The following is a 23,325-nucleotide window of genomic DNA, read 5'->3' as shown; positions in this document are numbered from 1 at the left end:
CATCCACTCTTACTAAAGATCCAGGAGCAATTGCAGGCTATCAAACCTTTTCAGTGGATCATGGTAGAAATTTTACTAAGGAGTCAATTTTAACCCAGAGGAATGCATGGGAAAATAAAAATACTGAAGTTCACAAATTCAACATCAATTGCTTCCAGCCTTCCCAGCTCAAAAGAGACAGCTTGGGTGAATTTGTGACAAATCCATTCTCTGAAACTAATGCAACTTTTGAAATCTTCTGTAGAGGTCTTCAACATGCAGAGGCCAAGCTTCCTGGTCAGGAAAAATTGAGAAAAGGACAATGGTTTTATTGCCAGATTTGGAGTGTTAGAGTGTCTTCTCTAACAATCCCGGTAATATCCCTTAGTCATAGCTATCAACCTGAAGTGGGCAGTATATTCCTACTGTTTGGAAACTGATTGGAAAGCTGAACCTACTGGGCCTGAACACCTCCCTCTGCAACTGGATCCTAGACTTCCTGACTGGGAGATCTCAGTCAGTCCGGATCGGGAGCAGCATCTCTAACACTATCACACTGAGCACGGGGGCCCCCCAGGGCTGTGAACTCAGTCCATTGCTGCTCACTCTGCTGACCCACAACACCCAGCAGCAACACACAGCTCGAACCACATCATCAAGTTCACGGATGACACGACCGTGGTGGGTCTCATCGGCAAGAACGACGAGTCAGCTTACAGAGAGGAGGTGCAGCGGCTAACAGACTGGTGCAGAGCCAACAACTTGTCTCTGAATGTGAACAAAAGAGATGGTTGTTGACTTCAGGAGGGCACGGAGCAACCACTCGCTGAACATTGATGGCTCCTTGGTAGAGATCGTTAAGAGCACCAAATTTCTTGGTGTTCACCTGGCGGAGAATCTCACCTGGTCCCTCAACACCAGCTCCATTGCAAAGAAAGCCCAGCAGCGTCTCTACTTTCTGCGAAGGCTGAGGAAAGTCCATTTCCTACCCCACATCTTCATCACATTCTACAGGGGCTGTATTGAGAGCATCCTGAGCAGCTGCATCACTGCCTGGTTCGGAAATTGCACCATCTCAGATCGCAAGACCCTGCAGCGGACAGTGAGGTCAGCTGAGAAGATCATCGGGGTCTCTCTTCATGCCATTACGGACATTTACACTACACGCTGCATTCGCAAAGCAAACAGCATTATGAAGGACCCTACGCACCCCTCACACAATCTCTTCTCCCTCCTGCCGTCTGGAAAAAAGCACCGAAGCATTCGGGCTCTCACGACCAGACGACGTAACAGTTTCTTCCCCCAAGCCATCAGACTCCTCAATACCCAGAGCCTGGACTGACACCACACTGCCCTATTGTCTTGTGTATTATTTATTGCAATGCCTGCACTGTTTTGTGCACTTTATGCAGTCCTGGGTAGGTCTGTAGTCTAGTGTAGTTTTTTTCTGTGTTGTTTTTTTACATATTTCAGTCTAGTTTTTGTACTGTTTCATGTAGCACCATAGTCTTGAAAAACATTGTCTCATTTTTACTCTGTACTGTACCAGCAGTTATGATCGAAATGACAATAAAAAGTGACTTGACTTAACTCTTGTCCATTAACCAGTCTTCAAACTATGCCAATGTCTCAGCCATATCCTCACTTGCTCTAATTCTGTTTAACAATCTCTTCTGAGGCACCTTATTACAGGCATTCAAAACTTACAAATAGACTAAATTAGCACATGTTCTCACTTATTTATTCTTCAAGATTCCACAGCAGAGACGAGCGTTCTGAGGCAAGATGTCTGAGAGTGAGGATGATCCTTACTTACACCTCAAGAGCAGTGCAGACTTGTGTTTCTTTCCTATCCAAGAACCTATTCTGCTCCACAAGTCAAAACTGAGATCACATCGGGAACTTGAGTACACAGCAACTCAGTACAGGTGTCCCCTGTTTTTCGAACGTTTGCTTTACGTCAACTCACTGTTACAAAAGACCTACATTAGTTACCTGTTTTTGCAAACAGAAAGTGTTTTCTTTGTTACGAAAAAAGGCAGCACGCGCCGAGCAGCCAAGTTCCTCCCCTGGAACTGCGTTCTAGCTGGCATTGCTTAAACATGTGCCTGTGAGCATCTGTGCTTTATGTCAATTTATTTTGTGCATCCGTTAGCAAGATGAGTTCTAAGGTATCAAAAAAGCCTAAAAGAGCACGTAAGGGTGTTACACTTAGCATAAAACTAGACATAATAAAGTGTTTTGATCGTGGTGAACGAAGAAAGGATATAGTGAGTTTGGCTAAGGGTTTGTGGAAGTTGACAAAGATGATGTTGAAGAGGTTTTGGCATCCCATGACCAAGAACTGACAGATGAAGAGCTGATGAAGAGGAAAGGATAACAATTGAAACCGAACGCAGTAGCGAACGGCCCGAATGTGAAGTCGTCCAGGAACTGAACGGGAAGCAATTGCATGAGATTTTCACTGTGATTGACAATGCTGCAATGATTGCAGAAAAGTATGACTTTAATTTCGAAAGGGTACGTAGGTGATGCACCATCAATAACTCACGCCGAGACTTAGGAAGTGAGATATCGGCTTTTATTGACTGAAGAACAACACTACATCCTGGGGAAAATGAGGGAGAGCAGCAGGCCACAGTCGCCTTTATACAGGGGTCTGTGGGAGGAGCCACAGGGGTAGTCAGCAGGGTCTTGGGAGGAGCCACAGGAGCAGTCAGACAGGTATATCTAGTTCACCACATTCACCCCCCCTTTGTTTAAAAAAAATTCCCAAGCATATTTACAGGTTAAGTCGATCAGGTGGTCGAATCGTTCGCTGCGATCTACGTAGCTCCGGCTGCAATTGCACAGGAGCCGGAGGTGATGACGGCACAGGTGCCGGAGGTGGTGTGTGCTCCGAAGGCGGAGAGTGGGTTAATTCTGTCCCAACAGGAGGTGTCAGGGATCCCTCGCGTGTGAGCGAGGGCCCTGGAACAGACGCATATGGAGTCTGTGTGGGGCACGGTGCGTGCGGAGTCACCTCGGGTACAGGGTGCATAGTTACCGTGGAGTGCTCGGGGTAGTGGTCTGCTGCTCCGGCGGGCGCCAGGTCGCGGACAGAGACCGTGTCCTCCCGCCCATCAGGCAAGACCACGTAGGCATACTGGGGATTAGCATGCAGGAGGTGAACCTTCTCGACCAGTGGTGAGTACTTATTACTCCTCGCATGTTTACGCAGCAGCACTGGCCCCGGGGACGTCAGCCAAACTGGCAGGGTGGTCCCAGTGACAGACTTCCTGGGAAAAGAGAATAAGCGTTCGTGAGGGGTGGCATTAGTGGACGTACACAACAGGGAGCGGATAGAGTGGAGTGCCTCAGGGAGGACCTCCTGCCATCGGGAGACCGGCAACCCTTGTGACTTAAGGGCTAAAAGTATGGCCTTCCACACTGTGGCATTCTCCCTCTCCACCTGGCCATTCCCCCGGGGATTATAACTCGTGGTGCGACTGGTAGCTATGCCCCTAGCAAGCAGGAACCGGCGCAACTCGTCACTCATAAAGGAGGACCCTCTATCACTGTGGACATAGCAGGGATATCCGAACAGTGTGAAGAGCTGGCGCAGGGCTTTTATGACCGACGTGGTAGTAGTGTCGGGGCAGGGAACGGCAAAGGGGAATCGCGAGTACTCGTCAATAATACTGAGAAAGTAGACATTGCGGTCGGTGGAGGGAAGGGGGCCCTTAAAGTCAATACTCAGTCGCTCAAAAGGGCGGGTGGCCTTGACAAGCTGCGCAGTGTCAGGACGGTAGAAGTGCGGTTTGCACTCAGCGCAGATCTGGCAGTCCCTGGTCATCGTCCTGATGTCCTCCAGGGAGTACGGCAGGTTCCGGGCTTTAATGAAGTGATAAAACCGGGTGACCCCCGGGTGGCAAAGTTGGGCATGAAGGGCATACAGCTGGTCGAGCTGGGCACTAGCACACGGTCCCCGGGATAGGGCATCAGACGGTTCATTGAGCCTGCCAGGCCGGTACAGGATATCGTAAGTATAGGTGGAGAGTTCTATTCTCCATCGCAAAATTTTATCATTTTTGATTTTGCCCCGCTGTTGGCTGCTGAACATGAACGCAACCGAGCGCTGGTCGGTCAGCAAGGTGAACCTTCTGCCAGCGAGATAGTGCCTCCAGTGCCGAATAGCTTCCACTATGGCTTGGGCTTCTTTCTCCACCGTGGAGTGCCGAAGTTCAGAGCCTTGAAGGGTACGAGAAAAAAACGCCACTGGCCTGCCTTCCTGATTGAGGGTAGCAGCCAGCGCGACGTCAGAGGCGTCACTCTCTACTTGGAAGGGAATGGTCTCGTCTACCGCATGCATCGTTGCTTTGGCAATGTCCCCTTTAATGCAGCTGAAGGCCGCGCGGGCCTCGGCAGAGAGGGGAAAGGTGGTAGACTTGACCAGGGGGCGGGCCTTGTCTGCGTAATGGGGAACCCATTGGGCGTAATAGGAAAAAAAAACCCAGGCACCGCCGGAGGGCCTTGAGAGTAGTGGGAAGAGGGAGTTCTAACAGGGGGCGCATACGGTCGGGGTCAGGGCCAATGACCCCGTTCTCCACGACATACCCAAGGATAGCGAGTCGTGTGGTTCTGAACACACACTTGTCCTTGTTATAAGTCAGGTTCAAAGCATCGGCCACCTGGAAAAAACGTTGGAGGTTGGCGTCATGGTCCGACCAGTCGCGACCACAGATGGTGATGTTATCTAGATAGGGAAATGTGGCCGTCAGTTTGTACTGGTCCACCATCCGGTCCATCTCCCTCTGGAAGACCGAGACCCCATTTGTGACACCAAACGGGACGCGCAGAAAGTGATAGAGCCTGCCACCCGCCTCGAAGGCGGTGTAGGGGCGGTCCTCTGGGCGGATGGGGAGCTGGTGATAAGCGGATTTCAGATCAATTGTCGAGTACACCTTGTACTGAGCTATCTGGTTGACCATATCCGCGATGCGGGGTAGGGGGTACGCGTCAAGCTGCGTGAATCTATTGATGGTCTGGCTGTAGTCCACAACCATCCTACTTTTCTGCCCAGTCCGAACAACGACCACCTGGGACCGCCATGGGCTTGTGCTTGGCTCAATGATCCCCTCCCTGAGCAGCCGCTGCACCTCTGAATGAATAAAGGCCCTGTCCCCTGCACTGTACCTCCGACTTTTAGTTGCCACAGGTTTACAGTCAGGGGTCAGGTTGGTGAACAGCGATGGGGGAGGGATCTTGAGGGTGGAGAGGTTGCAAATAGTGTCAGCAGCACAGCTATCGACATGGTGCTGGGCGGGATGTGGGGTTCGGGGTGTATGTGCGTGTGGTAACGGAGTATATGGCGAAGTCCCACCAAACTGAGGATTCCTGACAGTGAGTGGTGGGTGGGGCCCGTCATATGCCATAGTCACACTTTCGAGATGGCTCTGGAAGTCGAGCCCCAATAGCACAGGTGCGCACAGCCGAGGCATGACCAGGAACGCAAAGTTCCGATACTCTGTGCCCTGCACCACCAATGTCGCTACACAACCCACCCGGATGTCTGTGGAATGCGACCCTGAAGCCAAGGTGATCTTCTGACGGACCGGCCGTGTAACGAGTCCGCAGCGTTTCACTGTGGCCGGGTCAATAAAACTCTCAGTGCTGCCCGTGTCAAACAGGCAGCTAGTCCTGTGCCCCTCCACCAGGATGTCCATCATCGACCTTGCGAGCTGGTGCGGAGCACTTTGGTCGAGGGTCACGGAAGCCAGCGTTGAACGGGGCGTGTCGGGGGCGGGGCCTGGTGACGCCGGCAAAGTTGGCCGCTCACATCCGGGCATGCAAGATGGCAAGGCGGGGGCGGGGCCTGGTGACGCCGGCAAAGATGGTTGTCCACATCCGGTCATGCAAAATGGCGGCCCCCAGGTCTCAGACGCAGCGCTGCTCGACCCCGGGCGCGGTTTAGATTTACAGACCTTGGCGAAATGGCCCTTCTTCCCGCAGCTGGAACACGTCGCTTCGCGCGCCGGGCAGCTTTCCCGGGCATGTTTCCGAAGCCCACAAAAGTAACAGAGTTTCATACCTGGCGAATTCGTGGGGTTTGAGATACCGCGACTGGCAGCGGCGTTGGCGAATTCGCTCGGAACCGGGGAATCGCTCGGCTGGACTTCTTCGGCGTACAACTGCGCAGCCTCTATCGAATCGGCCGTCTCTATCGCGGAGCGTAAGGTAAGATCAGCTTTTTCCAGCAGCCGCTGGCGGATACACACTGACCGAACCCCAGTCACAAAAGCGTCTCGGACCAAGAGTTCCTTATGCTGTTCCGCTGTGAGCGCTTTGCAGTCACAAACCCGCGCTAGGGTCTGTAACTCGCGGAGGAATTCAGCAGTCGACTCCGTAGGCCGCTGTTTTCGTGTTGCCAAGCGGTGCCGTGCATAAACTGGATTTACTGGCCGCAGGTACTGTCTTCGGAGGGCGGCAAGTGCCTCCTCGTAGGTGGATATGTCCCTGATGAACGAATAAACTTTTGGGGCGACCCTCGAGAAGAGAAGTTTGTGCCGAACAGCCGAGTCGGTGGCACGAACCTCCTCTAAGTACGATTGGAAGCACACCAGCCAGTGTTCAAAGGCAAGAGCTGCTCCAGGGTCTCGGGGGTCCAAGTCTAGGCGTTCTGGGCGTAAAGCGGTTTCCATGTTGTAACTTTCAGTCAATAAAATTGATGCACCATCAATAACTCACGCCGAGACTTAGGAAGTGAGATATCGGCTTTTATTGACTGAAGAACAACACTACATCCTGGGGAAAATGAGGGAGAGCAGCAGGCCACAGTCGCCTTTATACAGGGGTCTGTGGGAGGAGCCACAGGGGTAGTCAGCAGGGTCTTGGGAGGAGCCACAGGAGCAGTCAGACAGGTATATCTAGTTCACCACAGTAGGTTTAGGGCATATTTGCAGGATGGTTTGAGTGCTTACAAAGAACTGTATGGTAGAAAAATGCGCGAGGCTAAGCAGTCAAGTATACTATCGTATTTCAAGCCTTCCACAGCAGACGACGAAACTCGACCTTCCACATTGAGGCAGGCAGACATAGAAGAAACTGACCTGCCTGCCCTGATGGAAACAGATGACGATGGGATGACACCCCAGTGCCCCACCACCCCAACCTCCGACGACTCAGCCTAACACATCACCATCAGTGTCCTCACTGTCTTCCCAATTCCGGTAAGTGAAACTACACTGAGCGTACATTATTTCTACTTTATATAGGCTGTGTATTTTTATGTGTTATTTGGTAGTTTCATAGCTTAAAGGTTACTGGAAAGAGTGTTTCTGCCGGGAGCGCTTGCGCTGTGTGTTTTTGCCGCGAGTGCTGCTGAGAGCGCGTTTCACTGCGGTGGTCAGTGCTGCAAAAATTGTAGAAAAGTATTCCTACATTATATAGGCTGTGTATTTATCAGATCATTCCTGCTTTTACTATATGTTCCTGTTATTTTAGGTTTTATGTGTTATTTGGCATGATTCAGTAGGTTATTTTTTGGGTCTGTGAATGCTCACAAATTTTTCCCATATAAATAAATGGTAATTGCTTCTTCACTTTACGACATTCCGGCTTACAAACCGTTTCACAGGAACGCTCTACCTTCAAATAGCGGGGGAAACTCCGTAAACTGAGTTTACTCATCAACTCAGTAAAACAGAAACTGAAATCTTGCAACTGATAAGGAATAGAAGCTGGATACTGTAAAGCAGAATCATATTCAAATAATATTCCTTAAATTTATTTCCCAGTTCTTTGATTCATTTCTTACCATGAAATTTTGTCAAAATCTTCAAACACGCTGGCAAGTAAGAAGGACCATTAATTACTACAGCCATCAAACTTTATTAGTGCAAGATTTACCAAGCAAAACTATTCTATGTTATGCTACGCTTCTTTTGAAAAATCTGATTGCAAGATTGTTCACATTCATTTTATTAGATTTTAGCAAATGAATTCCTTACCTGTGTTCCACAGCAGCTACTACAAATCCCCGAGAAGCTATTTCAATGCAGATGGCTGAATAAAGAGTCCTATAGAGAGAATACATTCAGATTAAAAGTGCCTTGATCTACGATATTTTAACCCAGCAATCTCTACCCAGCACAGGAAACTCCATGGATAATTGAGGTCAATTAGTAGATTAGCAGGTATTCTTCAAGATGTGTAGCGCTGATATAATTTTTGACCACCAACGCTGGCACAACTGGAAAGTCACCCTCAGTTGGTGCAACACATTGCACTTTGTCTCTAAGATTCATTCTATTGACTTCAATAGCAGAATACAACCCACTAATAGTGTATCCAGACCAAAGAAGAGATTTAGCGCATTGCAAGTAGGCAAAATAAAAAATAATCAAGGTAACATTTTCAGAGTGAATGGTAGGGCCTTGGGAAATGTTGTTGAACAGAGGGACCTTGGAGTTCAGGTACATGGTTCCCTGAAAGTGGAGTCACAGGTTGACAGTGGGGTGGAAAGGCTTTTGGTTTTCATCATTCAGGGCAATGTGTACAAGTTTGAATTATTTATTCAGTTGTACAAGATGTTTATTCAGATTCAGATTCAGTTTTTTGTCCTTTAGAAACCACAAATGCAATGCAGTTAAAAATTGAGACAACGTTCCTCCAGAATGATATCACAAAAGCATATGACAAAACAGACTACACCAGAAAATCCACGTAACATTTGGCAATCCCCAATCCAGAGTCCGGAGAGGCTGCTGCGTATTAATATCACGCTACCGTCTTAGCGCGTTCCCCGGAAAGGAGCTCCAAATCCACCAGACAAACAAGACCAAAAACTAAAGCTACAAGACCTGCACAAAACCACATAGTTACAACATATAGTTAAAACAGTGCAAACAATAGTGTAATTGATAAAAAAAAACAGACTATGGGCACAGTAAAAATAGTCCAAAGATGTTAAAGGACTATAAGTTCAAAAGAAATCACCACACAGTTTCCACAAGCCCCAGTGTCTCGACAGACTCGCCATCCCTCGCCGGCGGCAGAAGGGAATACCCCGCTATGGACTTCCACGGCGCCGCCCGACTCAGCCTCGCAGACGTAGCACACAATGAAAGCTCCATCGAACCCAGCCTCGCAGATGCAGCACACATCGACAGCGACCTAACCGCAGCGGACTCCGAGTCCGTCGAACCTCCGAGCCGACGACCATCCCCTCCGGCACAGCTTCTCTGAGCACCATCCTCTGCCAAGCGTATTAAGATGCCCCCGTCAACTGCCATCGGCAACGCGACCCCGAGGACTGGGGGTCTGTTCTTCCCAGCAGAGTCCCGGACCTCACAGCAGCAGCAGCAACGAAGAAGGTCTTCCTGGAGATTTCCTGATGTTCCTCCGTGCTCTCACATCCATTTTCAATCAATTATGATTGCGCACGGCACCCCACTTAACAAATAACAGATAATCATCTCCAGAGTGGCCGCTGCAAGCTGCGTCGCACCGCCATAATTTGAAGATGAATTATAAGGCTTATATGGATTTTTATATTCAGTTTTGATCACTATGCTATAAGGAAGATATCATTAAATTAGAAAAAGTGTAAGGAAGATTTACAAGTATTATTACCCAGGCTAGCTCCTTTTCCCTTGGAGTATAGGAGACTGAAAGGTGATCTTCTGTAGGTATACAAAATCATGAGTAGCAGTTCGGGTGAATGCACTCAACCTTTTTCCCAGGATGGGGGAATCAAGAACTAGGTAGCACAGTGGGGGAAGATATAGTGGGAACTTGAGAGGGAATTTTTTTTTTACCAAAGAGACAGAACATGATAGATTATGTGAATAAGATCCAGAGGAAGTGGTTGCTCTTACAGAAACATCTGCAGATACAGTAAGAACTTTTAAAAGAAATGTATACATGTGTGGACCTAATGCAGGCAAATAGGACTAGTTTGGAGGGGCAACATGGTCAGAATGGACCAGTTGACCGAAGGGCCTGTTTCTTCACTGTAGACTATGATTCTAATCTAAATTTGACCTTTTTGGAAGGCTTTCTTAAACAAACACAAATACATTTATGCTCAGTTATTATTTTAGCAGGGTGGAGGAAATGGGAAAGAGGAGAGGGCTGTTCATCTTCTGCCCACTCTCCTCATTATGTCCCTAGACTGGTAACTGGTATGCCATTCCTTCAACATACCAGTTCATCTACTCTACACCTTAGCTATTCAATCAAGAAATCAACCACCCAATAGTAACAGAGACATCGAGGAGCAGAGAGGGAGACAGGTTCTGGAAAGGTGTAGTAATAACAGGGTTGGCGTGGTAGAAGATTTTAATTTTCCGAATATTGATTGGCATCTCCCTAGAGCAAGGGGTTTAGATGGGGTGGAGTTCGTTACATGTGTTCAGGAAGATTTCCTGACACGATACGTAGATAAGCCTACAAGAGAAGAGGCTGTACTTGATCCAGTATTGGGAAATGAACCTGGTCAGGTGTCAGGTCTCTCAGTGGGAGATCATTTTGGAGATAGTTATCACAATTCTATCTTCTTTACCATAGCATTGGAGAAGGATGGGAACAGACAAGTTAGGGAAATGTTTAATTGGAGTAAGGGGAAATATGAAGCTATCAGGCAGGAACTTGGAATCATAAACTGGGAACAGACGTTCTCAGGGAAATATGTGGCAGAAATGTGGCAAATATTCAGGGGATATTTGTGTAGTGTTCTGCATAGGTATGTTCCAATGAGACAGGGAAAGGATGGTAGGGTAGAGGAACTGTGGTGTGCAAAGGCTGTTGAAAATCTAGTCAAGGAGAAAAGAAAAGCTTATGAAAAGTTCAAAAAAACTAGATAATGATAGAAATTTAGAAGATTATAAGGCTAGCAGGAAGGAGCTTAAGAATGCAATTAGGAGCACCAGAAGGAGCCATGAGAAGGCCTTGGTGAATAGGATTAAAGAAATCCCCAAGGCATTCTACAAGTATGTGAAGAGCAAGAGAGAGAATAGGACAGTGTGACAGTGGAAAAGTGTGTATGGAACCGGAGAAGATAGCTGAGGTATTTAAAGTATACTTTGCTTCAGTATTTACTACAGAAAAGGATCTTGGCAATTGTAGCATGACTTACAGAATATTGAAAAGCTTGAGCATATAGACATTAAGAAAGCATCAACTTGGATACGTCTCCGGGACTGGATGAGATGTACCCCAGGCTACTGTGGGAGGTGAGGGAGGAGAGTGCTGAGCCTCTGGCTATGATCTTTGCATCATCAATGGGAATGGGGGAGGCTCTGGAGGATTGGAGGGTTGCAGATGTTTTCCCCTTATTCAAGAAAGTGAGTAGAGATAGCCTAGGAAATTACAGACCAGTGAGCCTTATTTCAGTGGTTGGTAAGTTAGTGAAAAGATCCTGAGAGGCAGGATTTATGAACATTTGGAGAGGTATAATATGATTAGGAATAGTCAAGCAAGGCTTTGTCAAGGGCAGGTGGTGCCTTATGATCCTGATTGAATTTTTTGAGGATGTGACTAAACACATTGATGAAGGTAGAGCAGTAGATGTAGTGTACAAACGTATATGGATTTCAGCAAGGCATTTGATAAGGTACCCTGTGCAAGGCTTATTGAGAAAGTAAGGAGGCATGGGATACAAGGGGACCTTTCTTCGTGGATCCAGAACTGGCTTGCCCACAGAAGGCAAAGAGTGGTTGTAGATGGGTCAGTATGGAGGTCAGTGACCAGTGGTGTGCCTCAGGGATCTGTTCTGGGACCCCTTCTCTTTGTGATTTTTTTATATGACCTGAGATAGTGGAGGGATGGGTTAGTAAATTTCCTGATGACACAAAGGTCGGGGGTGTTGTGGATAGTGTGGAGGGCTGTCAGAGGTTACAGCGGAACATTGATAAGATGCAAAACTGGGCTGAGAAGTGGCAGATGGAGTTCAACCCAGATAAGTGTGAAGTGGTTCATTCTGGTAGGTCAAATATGATGGCAGAAAATAGTATTAATGGCAAGACTCTTGGCTGTGTGGAGGATGAGAGGGATCTCAGGGTCCCAGTCCACAGGACACTCAAAGCTGCTACGCAGGTTGATTCTGTGGTTAAGAAGGCATATGGTGTATTGGCCTTCATCAATCATGGGATTGAGTTTAAGAACCGAGAGGTAATGTTGCAGCAATAAAGGACCCTGGTCAGACCCCACTTGGAGTACTGTGCTCAGTTCTGGTCACCTCACAACAGTAATAATGTGGAAACTATAGAAAGGGTGCAGAGGAGATTTACAAGGATGTTGCCTGGATTGAGGAGAATGCTATATGAGAATAGGTTGAGTGAACTCAGCCATTTCTCCTTGGAGCGATGGAGGATGAGAGTGACCTGATAGAGATGTACAAGATGATGAGAGGTATTGATCGTGTGGATTGTCAGAGGCTTTTCCCCAGTGCTTAAATGGCTAACATGAGAGGGCATAGTTTTAAGATGGTTGGAATTAGGTGCAGAGGAGATAGCAGAGGTAAGTTTTTTTAAAATCGCAGAGTGGTGAGTGCGTGGAATAGGCTGCCGGTGGTGGTGGAGGTGGATACAATAGGGTCTTTTAAGAAACTCCTAGATAGGTACATGGAGCTTAGAAAAATAGAGGGCTATGGGTAACCCTAGGTAATTTCTAAAGTAAGTACATGTTCGGCACAGCATTGTGGGCTGAAGGGCCTTATTGGGCTGTAGCTTTTCCATGTTTCTAAATGCTTGCTTCATACTACTAATTCTTCCCTAAATTAACACTTCTTACTTTCAAGCTACATATATTACCCCCTGGTGGAATGCTGGACAAGTTGGCTGGGACAGGAAAAATTAGACTGGCCATTGGATAATTCTCCATGCAATACGCACTGGCTTATCAGGGATTTTCAGAGTATAGACAGATATTTGGCAACATGGGATCATTGGAAAATAAGCTTCTACTCATGTTTTCTATCCTCAGAATAAAACCCCATTAGCGATACCTTAGCAGAGACAAAAGACTTGTGCTTTTAAAATAATATGGTTGGATAGAGCTAAACAAAATTACTAGGGTATAGATAGGATAAATGCAAGCAGGCTTTTTCCACTGAGATTGGGGAGACTATAACCAGTGGTCATGGTTTCGGGGTGAAAGGTGAAATGTTTAAGGGGAACATGAGGAGGAACATCTTCACTCAGTGACAGGGAGAACGTGGAACGAGCTGTTAGCAGAAGTGGTGGATGTGGGGTTGATTTCAACGTTTAAGAGAAATTTAGAAAGGTACATGGATGGGAGGGGAAATGGAGGGCTGTGGTCCAGGTGCAGGTTGATGGAGCTAAGCAGATTAATAATTTGGCATGGACTAGATGGGCTGAAGGGCCCCTTTCTGTGAGGTAGTGTTCTGTGACTCTATTGCGCTAAAAGATAAGGATGCAGTACGTGGTGAATGATTGAGACGCGAGGCCACTCTCTTTTGGTTCTAAAAACAGAAAGAATGATGATGATAAAAACGGAAAATACTGAAACAACAGATCTTGCAGCATTATAGAACACGGAAATCTACAGCACAATACTGACCCTTCAGCCCACAATGTTGTGCTGACCAAGCAACCTACTCATCAGTGGAAAGAGAAACAGAAGTTAACATTTTAGTCTGAAGACACATAATCAGAACTGAGACACAGCCTCAGAATAAAGACACATTCCTTTAAAACAAATGAGGAATTTCTTCAGCCAGTGTATAGTGTATCTATGAAAATCATAGCAGAAGGCAGTAGAATCCTAGTCAATCGATGTATTTAAGTTAGGGACTGACTGATCCCTGAATGGTAAAGGGGGTCGTGTTAAAAAAGACATCAACCATGTTTGAATGGCAGAGCAGACTAAATGGGCCAAATGACTCCGGTTATATCTTATGGTCTATAACTGACCCAAACAGGTCTTCCGAAGCAATTTTTGACCTAAAACTCCTATTTCTCTTCCAAAAGATGCTGCTGAACCGGTGAGTATTTCTAACATTTTCTGTTTTAATATATGATTTCCAGATTCTACATTTTTTTGAATCCCAAGTCAGGATATTATCTGACTGGGGATTGGGAACAATGGAAGGTGCAAGAAGCCTGGGCATCCTTATAAACCAGTGACTTTCTCGGAAGACAAATGGTACATTAATCTTCAATGCCAGAAGTTGAGTACAGGAACAAGGATGTGTTACTGAAGTTGCCTGGGCCTTGGTGAGACCTGACCTGGAATTTTGTCTAAGGAAGATTGACTTTGCTATAGCAGGGAGTGTAACAGGAATGGCAGGACTGCGTCAGTTAGGACTAAATTCACTATTGTATAGAAGAATGTGATTTCATTAAATACTTTAAAATTCGAATAGGATTGAGCACTTTAGATACAGGGAAGATCTTCTCGATGGGTGGAGTGGCCAGAAGCAAGGGTCACATCTGCAGTTTACAGAGCACAAAGGGGCACAGCTAGTAGAGCTGCAGCCTCAGTGCCAGATACCTGGGTTCAGTCTGACATAATGCACACTTTGTGTGCGGTTTGCAAGCTTTCCCTGTGACTGCATGGATTTTGTCCCAGTGCTCTGGTATCCTCCTCCATCCAAAAGGGTAAGTGGTAGAATCTGGGGGCAGTAAAGGGGGGGGGGGGGAATAGTTGAGCACACAGAGCAAATCAAAAAATGGGATTAATGTAGGATTAGTGAAAGTGGGTGGTTAAGGTTTAGCATGGATTTAGTAGATTGGAGGGCCAGTTTCAATGCTCTTTACAAGTAGGAGGGTATACCATTTGGATTTAAATCAGGAGAAAATTTCTTCACCCAGAGCTGAAAAACCTGTAAAAATTTATACTACAGGAGGGAGGAGGCCACGTCATTGACCTGTTTATAAAGGTTTATTCCTTATTACTAGTGGGATCAAGGGAAGTGAGAAAAATGAGAAGGGAAATGATATACCAAAATGTGTGTTGAAAGATGGAGTAGGTTTAAAGGACTGAACTCTAATCCTATTTTCTATGGCTATCATTCATCAAAACTGCATAATTTTTGCTAACTGAGAATATTTACTCATTTTGTTCTCGCATTCTTTCATGAGAGCCTTTTTCTGTAAGGCTTGTGAAATTCATAATACAGCTGCAGTTTAAAAATACTTCATTCCCGCTCCACCCTCCTGGCAAGAATAGTGTGGTTCTGCAGAAAAAGCAAACTGCCAGAGATAAAATTTGTTTTTACTGCATGAAAACCTCTTTTCACCTACAATAAATAACATGAATTTCCCTAGTTCAGCCATTAACAAGAATCTCTAGACCAGTGATACAACTGTTCCATAATTGTATTTCTAACTGGTGGCTTAGCATGGCAAGAATTACAACATATCCTGGCTCTGGGGGAACAAGTTTGAGGAGATCTTAAGAGTAGGAATTTAGAATAAACAAAAAGATTCATTACAGCCAGGCTTAAATTGCCCAAGTACTGAATAAAATGATAACTGCCATGGGAACCATTCTTTCCACAGAAGGGTGTGTTGTTTGGTGCTCAGGTACAAGAAGTGAAATGCAGGCTATGTAACACTGTCAACAGTATTTAAATTTAGCTTGTCAGCCGTCAGAATATCCAGATAAACTACGGTAATATATTCCTAAGAAAAGAATGTTTCTTTAATAACACTTAATCATGCCAACTTGGGTGTTCTAATCTAAGAGTTTATGTTATCATTCCCACTTTCCTCAGAAATGACGCACTCAATTCAGGAACAGCTTCTTCCCCTCTGTATAAACATTGAACCTATGACCACTATCTCACTTCTTTTTTTCCTGCTCTGCTTACTTATGCGTGTGTGTGACAGTATTCACAGTTTCTATTGTTTTGCAATGTATTGCTGCCGCATAACAAAAATATCATGACATATGCTAGTGATATTAAACCTGTTTCTCTTTCTGAATTGAGGTGGCATGGGGGAAGGAGGGTTCCTGATAATAAACAAAATGTTGCTTTACTACCTATCCCACTTATTTCTAAAGTAAATGAGAAATCACTGAACATCCATGAAACATTGTATCACGAAAGAAAATGCTTAGGAAAAGAAATTAAATTCAGTGCAATGAGGTGGCAACTAATTTTAATACAAGGTACTTCATTAAATTCTTGTGGATCATTTGTAATTTTACCCCCTTAAATACACCACAGAAAAGTTTACTTGCTAGTATCAGTTTAGATCTGAGGTTGGCTGCTGATCTAAACATGTATAGTCGGCCCTCCTTATCCACGGGGGAATTGGTTCTGGGACCCCCTGCGGATACCAAAAAATGCGGATGCTCAAGTCCCTTATTTAACCAGTCTCAGTGTGGTTGACATTAGGACCCGGCACAGCTCTGAATCCGCAGTGTTTCTGTTCACGAAAGTAATCACGATCACGATTGAAAATAAAGTGAAAGTAATAAAGCAATCGGAAAGAGGTGAAACGCCATTGGTCATTGGAAAAGCGTTAGGCTACAGTCAGTCAACGATCGGAACAATTTTCCTGGAGCATGTGAAAGGCACTGCCCCGATGAAAGCTACGATTATTTCTAAGCAACGCAGTGGTTTAATTATTGAAGTACATACATTTCTTAAGTGTTTTATATGCATAGAAAGGTAAAATATATACTATATACTTAGACAAGCATTTGACTAACTGACGGTTAATAATACCGGATGTACCTGTACCGACTTGAAATCCGACTTAAAGACGGACTCAGGAACGGTACTTTTTCATAACCCGGGGACTGCCTGTACTTTTAAATCATCTCTAGATTGCTTATAATACCTAATACACCCCTGTGGATAAAATTAAAATAGCCTGGGAGCAGGATTTAAATATCTCCTTATCTGAGGAGAGCTGGGACTCAGTTCTCAAATCGGTTAACTCAACCTCCCTTTGTGCTCGCCATTGCCTCTTACAGTTTAAGATTGTTCATAGAGCCCATATGTCTAAATCTAAACTATCTCGATTCTACCCTGGCATTAGTCCGCTCTGTGATAAATGCAAGAGGGGCGTGACCTCTCTCATCCATATGTACTGGTTCTGTCCTAGCTTGGAGAAATTCTGGAAAGATGTCTTCACTACATTATCGGGTATTCTGAATCAGCACCTAGAACCTAACCCCTTAATTGCTCTGTTCGGTTTTTGGGGCGAGACAGATTTATGTCTGGGTCCGACCAAATGCCGAATACTATCCTTTGCCTCTCTCCTGGCGAGACGCTTGATCCTCCTTAGATGGAGAGATGTTGCCCTGCTCACTCATGCGCAATGGCTTAACGACATTATGGCCTGCTTGGACCTCGAAAAAATTCATTATTCAGTTCTTAATTCAGATCTAAAGTTCCATAAGGTCTGGGGACCTTTTATTGAGTACTTTCATAACCTTCCTCTTGACTAGGGTTTTTTTTTCTTTTTTTTTCTTCTTTTCGGTCCCTTGCTTTCAGCTCCCTTTTTTTTTCTGGTAGTAGGCATTATTATCCTCTGTTACTAAGTGTATTCACAGACTGGGAGTTTGACTGTCCAGACTTATACTCTTTATACTGTGTGGTGGTTGGTCTGGAGTTGTTGTTTTTTTCTTGTGTTGTGGGGCTTGGGGAGGACACTAAGCTCACTTGTCCTTAATTTAGGTGTTTTTTTGTTAAATTCTCTTCCTTTGTAGCATATTGTTATTGTATGCTTAATCTTGCACTGTATTAATGCTCCTCATTGGGATTTGGGGTTTTTAATTTTGTAAAATGTTTTGAAAAACTAATAAAATAATACCTAATACAATGTAAATGCTATGTAAAATAGTTGTTATACTGTATTGTTTAAGGAATAATGACAAGAAAAAATAGTCTGTACATGTTCAAACAACGAGTGCTGGAGAGAGAACTTCCGGGTTTTTCCAGTCCGCGGTTGGTTGAATCCGTGCATGCAGAACCCGCGGATGAGGAGGGCTGATTGTATAGCAGGGCCTAGCTTGGCTGATTTAGAATTCTAGTAGCATCTTGGACAATATCCTGATTATCAGTAATATTTATAAGCAAATCAGAATTTTGACACAAGGATAAAATGAAATTGGGAATAACAATGGCCAAACTTCGATGCAACGATGGGAAAAAGTTGAATTCAGTGGATTGAAATTTAGCATTCACAGATTCCGGACGGGTTGAAAGGAAAGTCAAAAACAGGACAAGATTTGTTAACTAGTAAACAACATTTTATGCACTGATCTTGAAACTTAATGCTCAGCTAGCAAAGTTCTCAAAAACTCCAGAACATTAAGGTGGTCATTGGGATACTGCAACATGGAAGTGTGACACTAATCTATACGAGCAACACTTTTGCAACATGCAAGTGCTGAACAGAATTGACGTTGCATTAATTGATCTTAACCCAAAGGCTTTCATTGTTCCCTCGTGTTAAGAATTTATGTGGCATTTACAGTGGACTAGCAACAAGCTTTGCTGAGAAGTACAGTTAGAATCATCCTCTCCCCTCCCCCATGGTTCCTAGAATAGCAACACTGAGAAGGAAATCGGTCTACCCTATGATTCTGCAGGTGCTTGCTGTAAGAATAAGATAGCTAGTGAAAGCCAAAATTGTATTGCCTTCACCATCATGGCAGAAAAAACATTTAAAATAGATTGCTTCATGGATGTAGTCCTGAAATTGTATGAATTAGGAAGGACAATTTTTCCCCTTTGTTTCCCCTTCCCCGCCCCCCCCCCCAAGAAATCAGGCAAATATGAATTATACAGAGACACAAGTAAATTTAAATTGATGCTGCTCAGAGCAAAGCATGGAATATACAGTAAATGGAGTTTACTGATAACAACATTCCTAAGCAGCAGAGCAACAAACTTCTGGAGGAACTCAGTGGGTCGAGCAGCATTGGTGGGAGGAAATAAGTTGTTCGTGTTTCAGGTCGAATCCCTGCAACAGGACTGAGATCAGAGAGGCAAAGTGGCCAGCATAGAGAAGGGAGGTGGCAAGAAAAGATTCTCAGGCAACTGGAGGATTGAGAAGGGGTGAAAAATAACAGGCTGGTATTGACAGGGTTGGGGGGGGGGGGTTGTTGGGGAAGTTGCTGTAAGACTGTGTAGGTGAATGATAGATGGTGGCAAACAAGAAAGGGAAAAACAAAATAAAGCCAGGTAAAGAGAGGGAGTCCGAAGGCAGTCTCATGTCTATTGGAATTTGATCTTGCCTCTCCATTCTATGTTGGCCATCTCACCTCCCACCCCACACCCACTCTCAATCCTGATGCAGAGATTTGACGCAAAAGTTGATCATTTCCTTTCACTGATGTTGACTCAAGGTTGTTTGTTGCTCCGGATTCTAGCATCTGCAGTCTTGTGTCTTCTGAGCAGGAGAATAATTTTCTTTTAGCTACAGTTAAGTGGAAAGGCTTAACTTTAGCTACAGTTAAGTGGAAAGTGTACATGAACACATGCAATAGCAAAGCTAACAAGATTACAGCTCACGATGATGAATATTGAAAATAAAAGTCAAAAATAGCTTCAGTGCAAATAAAAGAGGATTTTAAGGATATTGATGAAAGTGAATCACAATTTAACGTTTTAAAACTGTGATTATATCTGTGTCAGGGTATTAGCTACAGATCATTATGTGAATTAGAAACATAGAAACATAGAAAATAGGTGCAGGAGTAGGCCATTTGGCCCTTCGAGCCTGCACCGCCATTCAGTATGATCATGGCTGATCATCCAACTCAGAACCCTGTACCTGCTTTCTCTCCATACCCCTGATCCCTTTAGCCACAAGGGCCATATCTTACTTCCTCTTAAATATAGCCAATGAACCGGCCTCAACTGTTTACTGTGGCAGAGAATTCCACAGATTCACCACTCTCTGTGTGAAGAAGTTTTCCCTCATTTCGGTCCTAAAAGGCTTCCCCTTTATCCTTAAACTGTGACCCCTCATTCTGGACTTGGCAACATTGGAAACAATCTTCCTGCATCTAGCCTGTCCAATCCCTTTAGAATTTTATACGTTTCAATAAGATCCCCCCCTCAATCTTCTAAATTCCAGTGAGTATAAGCCTAGTCGATCCAGTCTTTCTTCATATGAAAGTCCTGCCATCCCAGGAATCAATCTGGTGAACCTTCTCTGTATCTCTATGGCAAGAATGTCTTTCCTCAGATTAGGGGACCAAAACTGCACACAATATTCTAGGTGCGGTCTCACCAAGGCCTTATACTACTGCAATAGAACCTCCCTGCTCCTGTACTCAAATCCTTTTGCTATGAATGCCAACATACCATTTGCCTTTTTCACCGCCTGCTGTACCTGCATGCCCACCTTCAATGACTGGTGTACAATGACACCCAGGTCTCGTTGCATCTCCCCTTTTCCTAATCGGCCACCGTTCAGATAATAATCTGTTTTCCTGTTCTTGCAACCAAAGTGGATAACCTCACATTTATCCACATTAAATTGCATCTGCCATGAATCTGCCCACTCACTAACCTATTCAAGTCACCCTGCATCCTCTTAGCATCCTCCTCACAGCTAACACCGCCGCCCAGCTTCATGTCATCTGCAAACTTGGAGATGCTGCATTTAATTCCCTCGTCTAAATCATTAATATATATTGTAAACAACTGGGGTCCCAGCACTGAGCCTTGCAGTACCCCACTAGTCACTGCCTGCCATTCTGAAAAGGTCCTGTTTACTCCCACTCTTTGCTTCCTGTCTGCCAGCCAATTCTCTATCCACATCAATACCATACCCACAATACCGTGTGCTTTAAGTTTGCACACTAATCTCCTGTGTGGGACCTTGTCAAAAGCCTTTTGAAAATCTAAATATACACATCCACTGGCTCTCCCCTATCCACTCTAGTAGTCACATCTGCAAAAAATTCTCTAAGATTCGTCAGACATGATTTTCCTTTCACAAATCCATGCTGACTTTGTCCGATGATTTCACCTCTTTCCAAATGTGCTGTTATCACATCTTTGATAACCGACTCTAGCATTTTCCCCACCACCAATGTCAGACTAACTGGTCTATAATTCCCCGGTTTCTCTCTCCCTCCTTTTTTAAAAAGTGGGGTTACATTAGCCACCCTCCAATCCTCAGGCACTAATCCAGAATCTAAGGAGTTTTGAAAAATTATCACTAATGCATCCACTATTTCTTGGGCTACTTCCTTAAGCACTCTGGGATGCAGACCATCTGGCCCTGAGGATTTATCTGCCTTTAATCCCTTCAATTTACCTAACACCACTTCCCTACTAACATGTATTTCCCTCAGTTCCTCCATCTCACTAGACCCTCGGTCCCTTACTATTTCCGGAAGATTATTTATGTCCTCCTTAGTGAAGACAGAACCAAAGTAGTTATTCAATTGGTCTGCCATGTCTTTGTTCCCTATGATCAATTCACCTGTTTCTGACTGTAAAGGACCTACATTTGTCTTGACCAATCTTTTTCTTTTCACGTATCTATAAAAGCTTTTACAGTCTGTTTTTATGTTCCCTGCCAGCTTTCTCTCATAATCTTTTTTCCCTTTCCTAATTAAGCCCTTTGTCCTCCTCTACTGGCCTCTGAATTTCTCCCGGTCCTCAGGTGTGCCACTTTTTTTTGCTAATTTATATGTTTCTTCTTTGGACTTGATACTATCCCTAATTTCCCTTGTCAGCCACGGGTGCACTACCTTCCCTGGTTTATTCTTTTGCCAAACTGGGATGAACAATTGTTGTAGTTCATCCATGCGATCTTTAAATGCTTGCCATTGCATATCCACCGTCAACCCTTTAAGTATCATCTGCCAGTCTATCTTAGCTAATTCACGTCTCATACCTTCAAAGTTACCCTTCTTTAAGTTCAGAACCTTTGTTTCTGAATTAACTATGTCACTCTCCATCTTAATGAAGAATTCCACCATATTATGGTCACTCTTACCCAAGGGGCCTCGCACGACAAGATTGCTAACTAACCCTTCCTCATTGCTCAATACCCAATCTAGAATGGCCTGCTCTCTAGTTGGTTCCTCGACATGTTGGTTCAGAAAACCATCCTGCATACATTCCAAGAAATCCTCTTCCTCAGCACCCTTACCAATTTGGTTTACCCCAATCTATATGCAGATTGAAGTCACCCATTATAACTATATATAATCATATAACATATAACCATATAACAATCACAGCACGGAAACAGGCCATTCCGGCCCTCCTAGTCCGTGCCGAACTCTTAATCTCACCTAGTCCCACCTACCCGCACTCAGCCCATAAACCTCCACTCCTTTCCTGTCCATATACCTATCCAATTTTACCTTAAATGACACAACTGAACTGGCCTCTACTACTTCTACAGGAAGCTCATTCCACACAGCTATCACTCTCTGAGTAAAGAAATACCCCCTCATGTTTCCCTTAAACTTTTGCCCCCTAACTCTCAAATCATGTCCTCGTTTGAATCTCCCCTACTCTCAATGGAAACAGCCTATTCACGTCAACTTTATCTATCCCTCTCAACATTTTAAATACCTCGATCAAATCCCCCCTCAACCTTCTACGCTCCAATGAATAGAGACCTAACTTGTTCAACCTTTCTCTGTAACTTAAGTGCTGAAACCCAGGTAACATCCTAGTAAATCGTCTCTGCACTCTCTCTAATTTATTGATATCTTTCCTATAATTCGGTGACCAGAACTGTACACAATATTCCAAATTTGGCCTTACCAATGCCTTGTACAATTTTAACATTACATCCCAACTTCTGTACTCAATGCTCTGATTTATAAAGGCCAGCGTTCCAAAAGCCTTCTTCACCACCCTATCTACATGAGACTCCACCTTCAGGGAACTATGCACTGTTATTCCTAGATCTCTCTGTTCCACTGCATTCCTCAATGCCCTACCATTTACCCTGTATGTTCTATTTGGATTATTCCTGCCAAAATGTAGAACCTCACACTTCTCAGCATTAAACTCCATCTGCCAACGTTCAGCCCATTCTTCTAACCGGCATAAATCTCCCTGCAAGCTTTGAAAACCCACCTCATTATCTACAACACCTCCTACCTTAGTATCATCAGCATACTTACTAATCCAATTTACCACCCCATCATCCAGATCATTTATGTATATTACAAACAACATTGGGCCCAAAACAGATCCCTGAGGCACCCCGCTAGTCACCGGCCTCCATCCCGATAAACAATTATCCACCACTACTCTCTGGCATCTCCCATCTAGCCACTGTTGAATCCATTTTATTACTCCAGCATTAATACCTAACGACTGAACCTTCTTAACTAACCTTCCATGTGGAACTTTGTCAAAGGCCTTGCTGAAGTCCATATAGACTACATCCACTACCT

General features: G+C 44.7%; 1 protein-coding gene across 10 annotated transcripts in view; it reads right to left on the bottom strand.

Moving 5' to 3' along the window:
- Positions 1–23,325, bottom strand: part of pla2g7 (phospholipase A2, group VII (platelet-activating factor acetylhydrolase, plasma)) — a 92,852-nt gene that overhangs the window by 44,945 nt on the left and 24,582 nt on the right. For all 10 annotated transcript variants that reach the window (XM_073056966.1, XM_073056962.1, XM_073056963.1 and 7 more), the window contains one exon: positions 7,968–8,036. In XM_073056966.1, the coding sequence (XP_072913067.1) occupies positions 7,968–8,036 (69 nt within the window). The remainder of the gene's footprint in view (positions 1–7,967; positions 8,037–23,325) is intronic.

The sequence above is a fragment of the Hemitrygon akajei genome, chromosome 9, assembly GCF_048418815.1.
Source record: "Hemitrygon akajei chromosome 9, sHemAka1.3, whole genome shotgun sequence".
Classification (NCBI taxonomy): domain Eukaryota; kingdom Metazoa; phylum Chordata; class Chondrichthyes; order Myliobatiformes; family Dasyatidae; genus Hemitrygon; species Hemitrygon akajei.
Note: the sequence above shows the minus strand (reverse complement) of the source record. Positions and strands in the feature narration are given on the sequence as shown.